At 52.9% G+C, this 13,470-nt stretch overlaps 5 protein-coding genes across 5 annotated transcripts; 1 reads left to right on the plus strand and 4 right to left on the minus strand.

The window, feature by feature from the left end:
* Nucleotides 1-1,348: 1,348 nt before the first annotated feature.
* gprD lies at nt 1,349-2,753 on the minus strand (the record flags this gene model as incomplete). The annotated part of the gene is made up of 3 exons (XM_073763520.1): nt 1,349-1,955; nt 2,193-2,465; nt 2,520-2,753. 3 exons carry the CDS (start codon nt 2,751-2,753, stop codon nt 1,389-1,391), a joined length of 1,074 nt encoding a protein of 357 aa, XP_073617238.1. The 3' UTR covers nt 1,349-1,388.
* A 450-nt stretch (nt 2,754-3,203) lies between these two features.
* BDV17DRAFT_258617 (uncharacterized protein) lies at nt 3,204-4,660 on the minus strand. The gene is made up of 4 exons (XM_073757349.1): nt 4,360-4,660; nt 4,245-4,306; nt 3,984-4,180; nt 3,204-3,925 (listed from the first exon to the last, which is right to left on the minus strand). Exons 1-4 carry the CDS (start codon nt 4,484-4,486, stop codon nt 3,859-3,861), a joined length of 453 nt encoding a protein of 150 aa, XP_073617239.1. The 5' UTR covers nt 4,487-4,660; the 3' UTR covers nt 3,204-3,858.
* Nucleotides 4,661-6,298: 1,638 nt separating this feature from the next.
* On the plus strand, nt 6,299-7,719 carry BDV17DRAFT_38556 (LLM class flavin-dependent oxidoreductase). The gene has a single exon (XM_073764454.1). It carries the CDS (start codon nt 6,601-6,603, stop codon nt 7,684-7,686), a length of 1,086 nt encoding a protein of 361 aa, XP_073617240.1. The 5' UTR covers nt 6,299-6,600; the 3' UTR covers nt 7,687-7,719.
* Nucleotides 7,720-9,752: 2,033 nt separating this feature from the next.
* BDV17DRAFT_289636 (cytochrome P450) lies at nt 9,753-11,197 on the minus strand (the record flags this gene model as incomplete). Its single annotated transcript, XM_073761701.1, has 3 exons — nt 9,753-9,767; nt 9,820-10,685; nt 10,735-11,197. The coding sequence occupies 3 exons, from the start codon at nt 11,195-11,197 to the stop codon at nt 9,753-9,755; spliced, it is 1,344 nt and encodes a 447-aa protein (XP_073617241.1).
* Nucleotides 11,198-12,076: 879 nt separating this feature from the next.
* On the minus strand, nt 12,077-13,311 carry BDV17DRAFT_280699 (trimeric LpxA-like protein; the record flags this gene model as incomplete). The annotated part of the gene is made up of 5 exons (XM_073759916.1): nt 12,077-12,171; nt 12,271-12,373; nt 12,421-12,551; nt 12,714-12,873; nt 13,252-13,311. 5 exons carry the CDS (start codon nt 13,309-13,311, stop codon nt 12,077-12,079), a joined length of 549 nt encoding a protein of 182 aa, XP_073617242.1.
* Nucleotides 13,312-13,470: the final 159 nt, after the last annotated feature.

The following is a 13,470-nucleotide window of genomic DNA, read 5'->3' on the forward strand; positions in this document are numbered from 1 at the left end:
GCGGGACAAATCTGCTTAATAATGGACTTGGCGCTCACGTGCAGGGGGTGTAGGCCACATGAGCTCACCGCTTGGCTCATGCGACCTGTGTACACAGAAAGAATCCGCTTCGACGCCGAACTTATTATTAGTCAGCGTCCGCTCGGTCATATATTATGAGCGTCGGCCTAGGTGTAAATTACTCGACATCAACCACTAACTAATCATATGAAAGAATGAAGGTCTGATTTCTCAATCTAGCTGCAAACGGTGGTTTAAATACACAGATAATAATCAGCAATCTAGCCGGAAACAGCAACTAGAAGAGACATAACTTTTGAACGGTGGCAATAGCAGAAAATTTCTGCATAAACTTCGGTGATCGGAAGTCGTCATTCCGATATCCTAAATAGGCAGGTCGTACGGTCGACAATCTGTATATAGTGTAGCTTCGCTGCTAGATTCAATGAATCAGACCTTCATGTTTGGGTGGTGAGATACCGAAGATCACGTACGCCGTGGTCTCCGACAAAATCTTATAATTTATTACCTTACCGCGGTTGACCGCGGTCATGTCGCAGCCTACCTATAACTTCACTATTCCAAGACCTACAGCAATCTAGAGCATATTCCTGCATTCTGGAGCCCTTTTCTATTTCCATCGCCCCCAAAAAATCCTCCACCCGCCCCGACCGTGCCATCGTCGATAACCATGGATCTGCTTACTAGCGTTGCGGGGATGGAGTGCTGACCCCGTCGGACTTAGGGCTTCTGCTCCCAGATCGCAGGCTAGCTCACATGCTTGCTATAACTTAGGGATGAGCCTGGGAAGTTGGATTACTGTCTACTCTACCCTATATAGCATATCAATATAGTAGAAATAGGAGTTCGACTGCCGGAATCGCGGTGCTTAGCCGACCTACGTACCTACCCTGCCCCGTCCTTGTGCGTGGGACGAGTGGCTTCAGGGTTTAGCTACATTCACTGTGTGACCCATCATTTATCGCGGCCTCCAAGGACGGAGGAAATCAGAGCTGAATGGGGAGGATGTATGTAGAACTTTGCGTGTTAAGGGGTATTTATTTCATCCCCGCTTGAACCAGTCTTCTTGAAGAACCAACTCATTAGTCGGGTGGACACCCGTGCAGGCCTTTGTACAAGGGCAAGTGGTCTACCCTGCCCCTTCCCCTTCTACATTCATTTATGTCTCAGATCTATTGGGTAACTTCCAGGCTATCCAGGAAATTCAAGACTCGGTGTGGCGTAAGAAAAAGGCAATGTATTAGCATTAGCATTAGCATTAGCATTGGCATAAGCAGTAAGTATAGGCGGTAGGTAGAATTAGATATGAGACAAAGAGAATCGGCCAAGCTCGACCAGTGGTAATACGTCAAATAAAGCGGCCCTGCTCACTTATTATGCCGCTCCGGCTGATCATGGTCATGGTGAAACCCCTGGGAATCCGCTGCCTCATGCGTAATTTCAATAGTGGTCTCCTGGTACACGCCGGGGCCCGTATAATTCATGTTCGTCAGCTTAACATCGCTACTCCCATGCCTAGCACCCTTCACGATCTTCTCTGTCGAATCATCCCGATTATCCTGTACTGTCTCATCAAGCGCCTGCATGCCCTTCCGAAATCTCGACCCCAACTTCCGCTCCCGCCCCCCAGTCGTACTAGTAATCTGCGTATGATACGTATGCGACCCAGAATACGCATACCTCGTATACAGCCCATCCGACCTGCTCAGGTCCGTATCAAGGAGCAGCTGGCGCCTTGTCAGCGCGTAGACTACTGCATCACCTAATCCGGACAATGCCATGAGGGACCCCGCGACGGCGAAGTATTGGCGGCTCGGCTCGACATGACGGGCGCTAGATATTCGACCCGCGGCGAGAGGGAGAGACAAGACGACGTAGACGAAGGGGTAGATAAGCATATAGATAACGACGCGGTTGAGGCGCTTCAGGCTCTGCTAGTGTCCGTGGTTGGCGCGGAGGTTTGCGGCATGCAGTATTTGGCGGCGCAGGTAGAAGAACAGTAGCCCGTAAAGGACCATGGTACCGAACTCGGCGAGGAAAATCTAGATATAGTGGCCCCAGAGGCGCTTGTCTTCATGCGCGGTGCTTATCTAGTACTGGAGGGGGTGTTAGTGGATTGGACTTGCATGAGAGTTATGTAGGTGACTTGCCCAAGCAGCTTCGGAGATGACGAATGTCTCGGAACCATATAGTCCCACTGGGATGAAACCTAGGACCAGGATAAATGCCCACAGTCCGATAACACATCCCACGAAAGCCCGGTACGGTAGCTGTTGGCCTCTCAGGACAACGACGCCAGTGTATATCGCGATCGCGATAACAAACAGCCCGCTCCCTGGGTCGGCTGTTTGAATCCACCATCCCTGGAGGATACACGCCGCGCTTGGATAGTAGACAGCGCCCTCGCTCACCCAGTGAAGGCACATGAGGAACGCAGTTGCTTGCTGGAGATCGGCCAGGAGGAGGTTGTAGATTAGAATGACATATTAGTTATGCACGAGAGGCTGTTTGTAGTAGCGGGACCAAAAGATAAAGCGAAATATAAGGAAGAGAAATAGACTGAGGGTTGCCACAAATGATACAAGGCCGCAGATGCCTATGGCAATGAAGCCGGCTTTTGTCGGGCTATCGACGGGCTCAACGTACTGCGCTTGTCGGGAAACGAGCTGATGAGCTTCATTTTGGCCATGGTCGCTCTGAAGCAGAGCGATGGCTCGAATAAGGGCGGCCATGGTGCTTACTTCTTTTTGTTTTTTTCTCTCGCTTTTGGAGAGACGGTGTTGAACACGCACGGTGGCAAGTCTGCCCTCCCCTTCCCACGGAGCCTATTTAACTACACCCAAGAGTAGTCTGGAACCAAGACCGCCCGTGCTTCATCGCCATCGAGCAGAGTTGGCGAAAGCTTAAAACCTGCTAAATGGACCCTGTCCGACTGGTCGCCGGGGGTCCACCGGCTCGTCTCATGCTTATACGCTACCAAGCTCTTGGGGCCAGCCGATCCCAATCCCAATCCCAATCCCAATCTCACTAGTCCTATGATAGAAATTGCGAAGCGAAACAGGGGGGAAATGCCAGGGCTGAAGAGCTAAAGGTGAAAGTAGTTACTCGTGGGAGTACCCTGAATGCAAAAGCAGCCGGTTGCCATAGGGGCAATGATGATAGAAACGAGAAAGCGATTCGGCGGAGGACGGGGAGATTGATAGTAGTGATAAAACGATCGCTGTCTCTGGAAAGGAGCGGTCCCGAATCTATGGTAGGGATGCACAATCCATGGTTCCTGGTCGCCTTCATATCGATCAACTTCATCTGGCAAGATCTTCCTGCGAGCTGAGTTCGATCCACCAATCCACACGCACTCCCCGGACTACCATGAACGAGCGTTGCATGGTGCCGATCCGATGGAGATTAATGTGGTCTGTGATAGACAGTCTTAGGTTAGTGCCATGTCCAGTTCTTTTCGGCACCACATCTAGAGACTAGTCTATTACTACTACTTGCCAACGCTGTTGGGGTTTCCTTATTCTGATCTAACCACAAACCGGTCTCTGCTCTTTCCTCTGAACCGAGATAATACTGACAAGGCCTACTATAGCTGGGTACAATCTGTTCCCTTCAGAGTGCTCCTGAAAGACAATGGTTCAGATGCGTATGCTGAAGGGCGGGACTCGATACAAGGCACAACCACCACGGACGTCAACCATGCCTCCTAAAAGGTTTATGGGGACTGGAAACCTCACACACACACACACAAAGAAGAAGGAAGGAAGAAAGAAAGCAAGCTCCAAAAACATACAACGGCTGGGATTTGCATGTGGTCACCCACGATACTGCATGAGTTTAGGCTGATCGGCGCCCCCGCTCGCATGAAAATCGACGTCGAACCAATAAAGGTAACCGCCAGGCTCTGCGAACATGGTCCATTAGCAGAAGCCTGACAAACGGGCGAGAGTTGATCAAAGTACTTAAGATTGTCAATATAATTTCCACGGCAGCTGACACAAGGTATCGCGACAGCCGTGACGAGTGACTTGACATGCACGAGGTCATAACGATTGTGGCAGGAGGAAACTGGGCTGCGGAGATATCGAAGCCGTGAAAATAGCGCTCCGACTGGGACGAGGTCTGACTCAACACCTTCTGAGTATCTTATAGCCATATCCTGGCAGATCCCCTGTTAGGATCGATCTCGGTCACACGGACGCTAGGGCTGAGTGAAGACGTACCCGGTTCCGGTCCCGACATCGGCAACCGACGAGAGGTTGTGAAGCTGATGCTTCGATTGAGGCTGTTGGCGTTAGTCATCGTCCCCATTGGGGGGGGGAGGCAGATGGGGCTCACCGCACGGCCATGGCCTCGTCGCGGCCGAGAGGATAGATTTAGACAGGTTCGCGCATGGGTCTCGAGTTGCGCTTGTACGAACTGTAGACCAACGCAGTGGTAAGATTGAACAGATGCTCGACTGCATTACTTATACACTCAGCGCAGTACCCGCCGTCGCCCATTTGGGAAACAAGCTGCGCGCGCTGCGCTTGCCAGCGCACGAGACCATGCCAAGTGTGCCACCAAGGGACTCCACGGACACAGGAGACAAGACTTGAGTCAACGATTTGTCGAGTAAGCTCTCCGTACGTCAGAGAGGCTTGTCGTTCAGCAACTGAGCGACAGACTCGAGACTGTGCCTGGGTGCCTTGACCGAAGTCAGTTCTAACCATTTACGGCTAGCGCCGGCATCACAACGCCCCAATACCCCCGTGACTCCCAGACCCGTCCCGCCGCATCGTGGGTCGCCTTACACTTTGTCGTGCGCAGGCAGCAGGTTTGCTTCGCCTCTGATCGGAACACAGCAACACAGCAATCTTCATGACCGCGGATTCTTTTTGCTTGTGGACTGTCTCGTTCGTCGGTCGAGCAAACCGCCCCGCTCTCAAGCAGCCGCTATGGCCCTCCGCGATGCCTCTGCAGTGCGTGAGCCGGAAAATGACGTCAGGGAGGCTGTGTGCCTGATCCAGGTACGTACAGACGGACAACAGAGGACCTCGCCAGTGCATTGACAGTCGGCAGCGTGTCTATCGCGGTTATCGGGCGCGTCGTGAATTACAGGGCCGTCATCTGACGGCTACAAATCGATGGGTTGACGTATGGTACCGCTCCCCGTCGCCTCGTTGGAAACTGACTGACTCCGAGGTCTTTGTCTGGTAGACTGCACGGCTGGCGCAATCACAGCAACGGCAACGATCTGAGACTGCACCAGCAACTTGTTCCGCCAGCCAGGCCCATCGAAACTGGAGTCATGCCGTCGACGTCGCCAAGTTAGCCCATCGAGACAGCTACGAACCCGACTCCGCTTCCCGACGCGTCAAGCCATCCCTAGCAACCGTGAGCAAGGCAATGGATCTTCAGTACTTCCTCGAGATGATGGATCTTAAACATCGCCACGGAAGCAACCTGCGAAAATACCATGAGCACTGGAAAATGACCGATTCCCACGAGAACTTTTTCTACTGGCTCGATCACGGTGCTGGCAAGGACATTGAGCTCCCTGCTTGCCCGCGCGACAAGCTGGAGCGCGAACAGATCCGATATCTGTCTCGGGAGGAGCGCTTGAACTACCTGGTGATAATAGACCAGATGGGCAGATTTCGCTGGGCCAAGAACAACGAACTGGTATGGACGGATAATTCGCGATACGAAGACAGCACCGACGGCATTTCACCCATCCGGAGTCCGAGCCAGGCACACGCGGCTACCCTCAACCCAATGCCTCGGCGCTCGCATTCGCTACCGAGCTCTTCGTCAGACGAGAGTAGTGACGACGAAAGCCTGGCGGCTGATACAAGAATCGGGGCCCTCGATGATCGGAGAAAGCGATTCGTCAAACGAGTCAAGGATAAGGTCTTTGGTAGCGACGACTGGTGGATATTCGTATGACGACGGATCCGAGCCTTTGGTGATGGTTACTTATAGGATCAGGTTGCGGACCCGTCCTATCGCCTGTACGTTGGAATCAAGAAGAGAGGATCTTTTCAGCACTCGTCCTTCCTCCGAGGCGGCCGCATCGCAGCTGCTGGGCTGATCAAGATTCGCCAGGGAAAACTACGAGACTTGGCTCCGTTAAGGTGGGTGCGTCATCTACACTTTCCAACGACGATGCTAATCATTGCAGTGGCCACTATCGACCGCGATCGGCCAACTTCCATGCGTTTGTTCATGCTTTGCGCGACCAGGGCGCGGACTTGTCGCGCGTGTCGACCACCAAGCTATATGCGACACTTGCGGGCATGGAGGGTTATGTCGGCACCAAGCGGAGAATGATTAAAGCTCGGGAAAAAATGGAGCGCAAAATAAGCAGCGCGGGGAATGCAGCCGAGCCATTGGCGACGGACTTGTGAGGGGTCAAGACGTGATTTCTGTATGTCTCGCATCATCCGGTGATGCCATCCACGGCGACTTGGTGCCGATCACACCATCGGTGATAAGCCGTTGGAGGAGGTACAAGAACAACCGTCTCCTCACCGGGCCTTCTCTTCGTCCTGACTGTACCTCACACTTTCTTGGAGCGAGAGCATTGGAACATTCAAGATGCCGACCGAATTCATCAGCCTCACATTCCCTACCCAGTCGACGGAGCTCAAGCCGATTCCTGGTGCTCCCATCGACCCCGAATTCCTCGTCCGCTATGCCCGAAATCTCGACGATTACGCGTTCAACTATACGCTGGTGCCCTACGATAGCTCCTATTTTGACCCTTTCACTGTCGGCGCCGCCATCGCCGCTGCTACCAAAAACCTCAAGATCATCATCGCTCTTCGCCCAAACACAAAATATCCGACGGTAGCAGCCAAGGCACTGGCGACCTTGGATCAACTCAGTGGTGGTCGTGCTGTCGTGCATTTCATTGCCGGTGGCAGCGATGCGGAGCAGGCCAAGGAGGGTGACTTCCTCAACAAGACGGAACGCTACGCACGACTCGAGGATTATATCAATATCTTGCGTCGGGCATTGGAGTCTGCCGAGCCCTTCGACTGGGAGAGTCCGTACTACAAGTTCAAGCAATTCAGCAACGCTGTTCGTCCGGTGAACGGCACGATTCCGGTCTCTGTTGGCGGCTCTTCCGATGATGCCTATCGCATCGGCGGTTCCCTCGCCGACATCTTCGGCCTCTGGGGCGAGCCACTGAAGGAAACGAAGGATCAGATCGATCGTATCTACGCTGAAGCAGAAAAGGCTGGTCGCACCGACCGGCCTCGCATCTGGGTCACATTTCGTCCAATCGTGGCCGAGACGGACGACCTGGCCTGGGCCAAGGCCCACCGCACCCTTGATGCTCTCCAGACTCACCGTGCTGCTGGACTGGGCAAAGCGCCGGCCAATGCTCCGACCCCGCAGAATGTTGGCTCGCAGCGGCTGCTCGAGATAGCCTCACGAGGCGAGGTGCACGACCGAGCTTTGTGGTATCCGACCGTGACGGCAACGAATGCGCGCGGTGCATCTACGGCTCTAGTCGGATCCTACGAAACTGTCTCCGAGTCGATTCTAGATTATATTGAACTGGGAGCCGAGCTGATCTCCATTCGAGGGTACGACAACCTCAGCGATGCGGTCGACTACGGGCGCTACATTCTCCCGCGGGTCCGCGAGGAGCTGGAGAAGCGAGGAAAGAACTGATCAAGGCTTGGCAGTATATAGATACATCTGCAGTTTCAGCTTCAAAATATCAAAATATCTACCCCCTTAGCTTCTTCCGTTTCGACAGACCGACGACTCAGTGTCCTGCAAGTACGCCAGAACATTGTGAACTCTTGTAACTGGCCATGTCATCTCACAGCTCAATAGAACTCTAAAGCGAAAGTACACGCGAGAGCTAACCCACCCGCTCACTGGTAGGAGCTTGCATGCTGTGTAGTATCTGTCCATGGTCTGACTCTGGCAGTGCGTTCGACTGGGCAAAGTCTGCGACTATGCGACAACAAATACCCAGTCCCTGAGCAAGCCGAGCCACTCTACAAATTTGCTATTAGCTGATCCGATGACCTGGAGTGCTACCGATATCCTAGCACTTCCCGGCCACCTTTCTGCTCGTTTCCGGTTCCCACCAAGCCATTGCCGAGTCTGCTACCTTGCCGATTCTAGTGTCTCTACAAGGCCTGAGCTTCCTCAAGACAATGCATGACCGAATCGCGATCTGCAATGATTACTTTGCATCCGTTCGTACATGGCTACCATATATGAGCGAGAAGAGGCTAGCAAAACGTTTGCAGGAACGCGTTCCAGACCCTGATTTAGGACTGGCACTTCGGTTGACCTGCATGCACCTCATAACATCGCCATCTGCATCCCCCGAGGAAGCAGTATCTTATGACATTTCCCACAGATCCAGAGGCTTGCTATCAGCCACGCTGCAAGACTAGGAACTCTCCTGGACTGCATGACAGAAAGCATGCCCCGCAAGCCACCGGATACCTGGACCCACCGAGAAGAGGAGCGGTAGTCATTTTAGGCCGGTTAGCTTGGGTTCCTTTGACACTTAGTTACTCCCCGTCTAATTTCAAAAGCTTCATAACCCTAGGTGGATCCAGAGTCCTGCTTGCAGCTCCGGAACTGACAAACGGTGATCTCCTCCCATAACCCGAGGCATCCTGGAAGGCAGGCGAGGTCGGCAAGAATCAACCGTTATTCGAGTCCCTATCGGAGAATATACCCTTGGGCCCGTATGCGAATACCTGCCAGGCAGCGCACATCACAGACCGCGTGCTCTCACACCGAAACCGCTTGGATACCGACACGGACCGCCGAGTACTGCCGACGGAAGCTCAGCAGCTTCACGCGATGCTGTCGTCGCTCGGCGGCACCTTGACAGTAGACTTGATCCAACGGAGGATAGAGTGGCGGCGGCGATACTGTGCGGCCACGCGCAACTGATGCTCGCTAATACCTACGCCTGCGATGAGCATTATCCTCCGTCGGACCATGTGCGGGTCCCTGAGACGGTCATGCAGCAAGCCCCTATCCAGAGCATTGAACAGATGACCAGCCACGGGGTCGAGGTTACACTGACTATTTTATTAACAACGGATACTGGTGCGTCATTTTCTGTACCAAACTGGTTTGGAGTGTGCATGGGTTCTCAAGGAGTACGATAGTCGGGAGAATCAAAATCGACTTGACACGATATTGGAGGATTTAGTATCAGTGAGGCAGAGATGGACGGTTATTGGTAGGCAAATTGTAACCCCTTCCACGAAGCTGACAGATTAGATCACTACATCAAATTGCTGCAGGATGAAGGGCGTCGGTTGGCTGGGGTTAATTGACGTGTAGATAATCAACATTTAGAGAATGATGGGGACCACTGGATAAACTTGACTTTTTTGCTGTAAGTATGCAATGCGCCATCTTTGGGACCTTGGTACCAAGAGAGGAATATTGCGGATTATCCTTGTCGTTCAATGGAGACGAGTCAGTTTGAACAATCGACCGTTAAAGCTGGGTAAACTCAAGTCCACCCAACTGATGCGACGACAGGACTAAAGCTCTATCCGATGAAGAAGATGATGAAAGCCTATTAGTATGTGAAGAAGTATAGGAGTATAGTGTGGTACAAAGGAACGCTTCTCGCATGGGTATCTAGAATGAGGTAGCTAATTCAAAACAAATATAAAAACACCTTACACCGAGGATATACCAAATGTCGTAATCTAGTTCGCGAATAAAGGACCCATGCTGCAAGGCTTTTACACGACCGCTGCCTATCGTATGTTTAGGATGACCTATTCACCCTGTCGACAGGTGCAAAGGTACCGCAGGTGCAGCGTTGTCCAGGAGATCCTTGTCGTGAGTCAACGCACGAGACGCACACTCGAGCACAGCTAACCGCCCGGCGTCTCTCAGAGAGAATGTCAGCTCATCAGTCCCCTCGTTGGCCCCCATGCTGAGCCCGGGTACTTTGCTCTGCCCAAAGGTCGGAGAAGCCGGCACGATATCAAAAGCCCAGAGGATCTGCGCGAAGGTAATAAACAGCGAATTCCGCGCGAATTCTTCACCCGGGCAGACTCTCCGGCCGTGCCCGAACAAGAACGGCTTCTGCAGCTTGGGATTGGCTAGCCATCTCTGTGGCTGGAATCGTTCGGGGTGCTGGTACACTTCTGGACCCATGTTTAGGGACCACTGATTCGCGATGACGAGGGCGTTTGACGGGATGCGGTATCCATTATAGTCGACGTTTTCCTGGCCCTGGTATGGCATTGACAATGGCGGCGTGCCTCTCCAACGCATCAGCTCGTGAATGAAAGCCCCGAGGAGAGGCAGCTTGTCCTGGTCGTCCGTGGTGGGAAGCCTCTTGCAACCTACAACCACATCAATCTCCCCCCTCACCTGCTGCGTCACGTCCGGGTTCGCAACGGCGGTAGCCATGAACGACCTGATGAGAACCGTGGTGGAAGCAATAGATGCGAACTCGAGCTCGATGATCCAGTAGAGAAGCTCGTCGGTCGACAGACTCTGCGGTTTATTGTCGTTGACTAGCCGCGTCCAGTTCCAGTTGGGATTATCCAGTCCTCGCTGCATGCGCCGTTTCCAAAACTCAGTGAATCTTCGATGGAATGTTGCGCCGGCCCGTTCCCACGGATTAAACGGGGATGGAATGAGAGAGTCAGGAACGGATAAAACTAGAGTACGACCAGATATACTTGTCATTCCCATCAGTCTCGGACAGACCAAGTATGAACCGCGGACTCTCACGCTCCTGCAGCGGCGCATAAGCCCTGCACGCCTTCGACGCAAGCAGGGACTTGAAGAGGCGATGGACATCTCGACGCTCCTTGGACTGAGGCAGGAGGATGGGGACGGAGCCGCGGATCATGCAGTCGCCAATGAAGTGCAGTTTCGGTGGCGAGCAGTAGGTCCGCCCTTGTTTGACCAGGAAGTCGGTGATGGCCTTGTGGGTGTTGAGAAAGATGACGGTGCGGATGCCCATCTTTACTGTGATTACCGGGCCGTATTGCTTGTGCCATTTGTCGTAGAGGAGCCATTGCTCGCTCTTTATATGTTGGTGCAGATTGCCGATTAGGGAAAGGGGTTTTGGTCCTGGTGGTAGGGTTTTGCGGCGTGTATGGGTGTCGGAGATCTTGTAGACGAGGTAGGCGACTGCTATGAGGATGGCGAGTGTAAGAATAATCATATTGTTTGATGAGTTGCGTATTAACTAAGGCGACAATATAAGAATAACATGCAATCATCGGAGAAAAAGACAACGTGGGTATTAGTGTCTGCAAAAGAATATAAGCCCAACCCAATACAACGGGCAACAGACAACGAAGACCACACTCGCCATGTACGATTAAGCGCCGAGATGGAAGACCAACGCTCACAGCCCTCTCGCCAATGCCCATGATGCCGCTTGCATCTCGCAAGTATGATATCGATATCCATCCAGCGGAACATATAACCAGAGAGGACAAGCTCGCGGCATCTGGATTGGTCGCATAAAAGCCCCGCTGGGAATGAAAATTTCACTGGCGTTAAGCATGGCGCAGAATGCGTCCACTTTTGATAAACGAGGCTTCCGAGTACTGGTCGTCGACTAAGCCCTGTCATCCTTCGATCCTGCGATCTGCACGAGGGCGACCTGTGCTAGAGCCCGGCGGCAACTTGCAAGGCTGCAATGTCTTGGAGTTTGAACTCTGGGGCCGTTTATATCAGGCACGAGTATGGTGCTCATGACATAGCCCCTCCCTTGTTTAATTTATTTTTGGGATATCCGTGGCCAAGGAGGATGATTTGGCAACGACTCTGATATGTAGTCCCGATCGGACATGGTTAGGAGCTTCGATCTGATGTGGGAATATGAGATGTCATAATATGACGCCACTCCGTTTCTAAATAATATCAAAGATGCCATGCACAGGCTGACTCGTTTTTATGCTGCGAGTTGGCTACGAGTCTGAAACGCGATGCTTCCTATCGATAGGCAGTGTGTCTGAGCCACGACGACAAGACGCACAGGGCAGATCAATCATCCATCAAAAATCTACCAGTGGGCTCCTTTATGCATTCCCGTTTATTCCATCTTGTGATCCTGCCCAGTGTCTTCCCGGCCGGTGTCCTCCGCCGACGCTCGCTTAATTTTCCGAAGGATCCTCGCTGGATTCCCTGCTGCGACGTGGTACGGTGGGATATCCCAATCGGATGAAACATAATGTCAGCCCGGCATTCTTCTCGTTTGGTAGAATGGTCTCCCCTTGGTTACCACACTCCGTGCTCCAATCGTACACCCGCCGCCGACGGTCACTCCCGGCAGGACGATGACCTTGCCCGCGATCCAGCAATCCTGTCCGGTACTACTAGAGCCGCCCATCTCCGGTCCATTTGTCCATTCGTTCCATTGCACAAGCCCGGATCAACAATGTGCGTGCCGCTGAAGAACGACACACTGGGGCCGACGAGCGTTCGGGAACCAATCGAAACGGTGCAGGTGTCCAGAATCGTGCAGTTGGAGTTGATAAATGCATTACTTCCGACTCTGATGTTATAGCCTGTCGCGGAAGACGGAGACGTTGTCAGTCTCGTGACTCGAAAGATTGTGATGATCAATTGCTGAGACGGTCCAAGAAGCAAGCTCGAGCCGAGTGCGTTGTGGTACTCAAGGTCAAGCAGATCAAACACCTGGACAGCCGGAGTCAAAGCCAAGCTCGGACCATGTGAGAAAGCCGCCAGGGCGAAGAAATAGCTGAACATATCCTGGAGAAAGAGTCGTAGGTCGGTGTTTTCTGAAGGTGTCAGAGCCTCTGCTGTAAGAAGGAAAGCGACAGCATTGAGATGGGGCAGCAGTCGGCTGACATCGGAGAGGTTTTGGGTCTGCAGCCGTCAGTAGAGGGGCCTTTGCTGAAGCGAAGAGACTCACCTCATGCATACATAGCTGCATCACTGCTAGCACAATACTATCTGTTTACAGCCAGAAGGGTGGATGGAAGGTGTGGCAAGCTGCATACCGGACGAGACACTTTCTTCCAGCTCCATCGCCGCTCTGGTTCCCGCCACTGCTTTGCCATACAAGGCAAAAGCGACTTGCCTTTAGCTTTGGCTCCTCAACTGCGCCGAGATCCTACAGGATCCCAATGGGCGATTCAGACTGGCCCCGTCTGAAGCTCGAGCTGCGTTTGCCGACTTGACGCTATATACAAATGCGAAGAGCTGTCCTATGGTAGGTTGATCCTGCCCCGCAGGTTCTTACACTATGTTGACACGCGGATAATGCGCTTCTGCGATCCGATGGAAGGGCTTGAAGGAGTACATCTACGGACCTTTGATCGAGTCCTTGACGGAGCTCAGATGGCAGCAAATTCAGATTCCATCTGCTGAAGTCTTTGATCGATCGCTTGGTCTCGCGTCTCCTCTGCCTCGCACGATTGCAAATGTGATCCGCTATTTCGCTGGCAATTTGATCCCTCAGCT

This window comes from Aspergillus undulatus (assembly GCF_047715775.1).
Source record: "Aspergillus undulatus strain CBS 261.88 unplaced genomic scaffold BDV17scaffold_14, whole genome shotgun sequence".
In the NCBI taxonomy this organism is placed as follows: Eukaryota; Fungi; Ascomycota; class Eurotiomycetes; order Eurotiales; family Aspergillaceae; genus Aspergillus; species Aspergillus undulatus.

Bases quoted from the DNA above. Each gene is read 5' to 3' on its own strand.
- BDV17DRAFT_38556 (XM_073764454.1), top strand. From the start codon at position 6,601: ATGCCGACCGAATTCATCAGCCTCACATTCCCTACCCAGTCGACGGAG.
- BDV17DRAFT_258617 (XM_073757349.1), bottom strand. From the start codon at position 4,486: ATGCAGTCGAGCATCTGTTCAATCTTACCACTGCGTTGGTCTACAGTT. The intron at 4,307-4,359 runs GTGAGCCCCATC...TAACGCCAACAG, and splicing joins GACGAGGCCATGGCCGTGCG to CCTCAATCGAAGCATCAGCT. The intron at 3,926-3,983 runs GTACTTTGATCA...CCATGTTCGCAG, and splicing joins AATTATATTGACAATCTTAA to AGCCTGGCGGTTACCTTTAT.